The sequence below is a fragment of the Sarcophilus harrisii genome, chromosome 2 (genome assembly GCF_902635505.1).
Source record: "Sarcophilus harrisii chromosome 2, mSarHar1.11, whole genome shotgun sequence".
NCBI classification, from domain to species: domain Eukaryota; kingdom Metazoa; phylum Chordata; class Mammalia; order Dasyuromorphia; family Dasyuridae; genus Sarcophilus; species Sarcophilus harrisii.
Window position 1 is genome coordinate 251,862,849 of NC_045427.1, and position 2,718 is coordinate 251,865,566.

The following is a 2,718-nucleotide window of genomic DNA, read 5'->3' on the forward strand; positions in this document are numbered from 1 at the left end:
AAGTGTCACAGGAAATGGAAAAGATTCAAGTATCCTCACTAAGGATTCAAAAATTCCCACCAAATAGGAAGATTGAGTAAGGGAGAAAGTAGGTATTAAAGTACAAATGAGTGGGAAACCTTAATGGCAAGCAGCATCAGTGTCATGGAGTCATGAGAAAAAGAACACAAACACTTGCCCAGTCCAGATTTCAAAGAAATAATGAAAAGACTGGATAGTATCCAAAGACATATTATTTTTGAGGGATATTGATCCAAAGGGACAGATAGTCTTAGGAATAAAATTGTGAAAACAATCAACAAACAGCAACACTGGATTTGGAATAAGAAGACCTAAATCCAGTCCTGGCTTTGCTATTCAAGCCTTGTGTGATGTTGGATGAATATTTTAATCTCTCTAGGCTATATTTTCCTCATCTGTAGAATGAAAGCATAAGACTAATTGATTGAAGATCCCTTCTAGATTTAAATCTAAAATTCTATAATCTTATGAAATAGTTCTGATAAAATATAATGAGGAATATTATTCAATTTCTCAGGTCAGAAAAATCATCTTCATGTGTAGCTTATTACACTAAGACTTAATTATGAATTGTACACAACAAACAAATATCCAATGTCAATCAGAAGTCTCTATTTGGCACTATAGATGGGAAGTCAAAGAGTGGGTAGGACAGCAGCTTTCTTAGCTATTTACATATTGGCTTTACAGAAAGGGATTTCATTTATTCCTCAGATACTGGCAAAGTACATAGTTCAGTGCCAATGCTAATCACACCACAAAGAAATTAGGAAATGTCTTATATTGTCTTGGTGCACATATTCCATAGACCAAAAAAAAAAAATTAGTGTGTTGTATACATTAAAATTAAATTAATTAATAAATAATAATTAATAAAATTAACAAATAAAAATTAAATAAATAAATAAAATTAATTAAGATTAAATACTGCAGCCAGATTCCATACCTCACTGTACTCAGCCTAAAAACAGAAAAAAAAAGGCTTTTAAGAGATTCCTTGAGAACTCATCAGTGTCATAAGCCTTGATTTCATAAGATTCCATAGTTTCCCCATAGCTGTCTTCATCTCTTTGTTCCTTAATGTATAGATAGTGGGATTCAGAAAAGGAGTGATAATTGCATCAAAAAGGGCAAGATATTTATCCACTGGAAATGTGGGAAATGGCCACACATAGACAAAGATGCATGGACCAAAGAACAAGATCACCACAGAAATGTGAGCCGACAGTGTAGAGAGGGCCTTGGATGACCCCCCAGAAGAATGCTGTCGAACAGTGACCAGGATGACAATGTAGGAAATGATTAAAATGAAGAAGGCTCCCAGAGAGATGAAGCCACTATTGGCAGTAATCAGGAACTGCAGTCTGTAAGTGTCTGTGCAGGCAAGTCTGATGAACCTAGGGAGATCACAATAGAAGCTGTCTATTTTGTTAGGGCCACAGAAGGGCAACTTTATCACAAAGGCCAATTGGAAGAAGGAGTGAGAGATTCCAATTGTCCAACAAGTTACTAGAATAGAAATGCACACTTTTAGGTTCATAATAGTCAGATAATGGAGAGGCTTACATATTGCAATGTAGCGGTCAAAGGCCATAGCTATGAGAAGCACCATTTCAGTAGCCCCAACAGCATGGATAAAGAAGATCTGAGAAATGCAACCTTCAAATGAAATGAGTTTCTGCTTCCTGAAAAGATCGTTAATCATCCTGGGAGTTCCAATGCATGAATCAATTATGTCAATAAAGGAGAGGTGAGCCAGTAGGAAGTACATGGGGGATTGTAATTGAGAGTCAGAGGCCACTGTGAGCACAATCAGAGCATTCCCCAATATACTTGCAAAACAGAATACAGAGGAAAATACAAAGAGAATAAGTTGCATCACCCAAGAATTGGTGAGTCCCAGTAACACAAACTCAGAAACCATAGATTCATTTGCAGCATCCATTATCTAAATCACAATGACTAGTTCTGAAGTAGCCTAAAAGGGAAAAGAGTGAAAAAAAAAAAAAAAAGAATCAGAAAAAAAGGAATTATTGGGAGAGTTTAAGAAATGTTCATGGGCTTTTATAATTAATGCCTTACAACAAGACTGATTGCCAATAACAGAACTTGTTCTCAATATTAGGTATTGCTATACCTAATATATCCTGCCAGTAGTTCTCAGCAAGCACACTGCCATAGAAAATAGAAATTTATCCTTATATTTATGTATGCCATTCTTACAATTATTTTAGAATGGCTAATTCATGATTTAGATATATATTATCCAAATTTAATTTCATATGTTTATAGAATTCACGAGATTTCAGAGTTGCAAAAAATTAGAAATTAAATCTAGTTCAATGCTTTTATCTTAAATCAATGAAAACAGTTTCACAGAGGTTATTAGCCAAAATATGATTTAATCTATATGGCTCATGATATGTGCAGGTTCTTAAACAGACACTACAAAGGATTTCCACCATTTACTCTTTAAATGTGTATCATTGTGCAGCATGTATTAGGATAGTTGTAGTGAAGGGGGAAATATGGTAGATTTGGTATCAGAAAATCTATGTTCAATTTTTAATTCAGTCATAGCTATGAGGTGTTAGGTAAGTAAATTAACTTCTCTTTTCCTCCATTTTTAATAAACAAAATCAAGAAAATATTCTCTGTTCCATCCATTAGCAGATGATTTATAATAAATGTTTTATA

The 2,718-nt window shown here is 34.1% G+C and overlaps 1 protein-coding gene across 1 annotated transcript; it reads right to left on the reverse strand.

Moving 5' to 3' along the window:
• Window positions 1-1,006: 1,006 nt before the first annotated feature.
• On the reverse strand, window positions 1,007-1,978 carry LOC100919103 (olfactory receptor 4F3/4F16/4F29-like). The gene has a single exon (XM_003755741.2). The coding sequence runs from the start codon at window positions 1,964-1,966 to the stop codon at window positions 1,007-1,009; it is 960 nt and encodes a 319-aa protein (XP_003755789.2). The 5' UTR covers window positions 1,967-1,978.
• Between the last annotated feature and the right edge of the window lie 740 nt (window positions 1,979-2,718).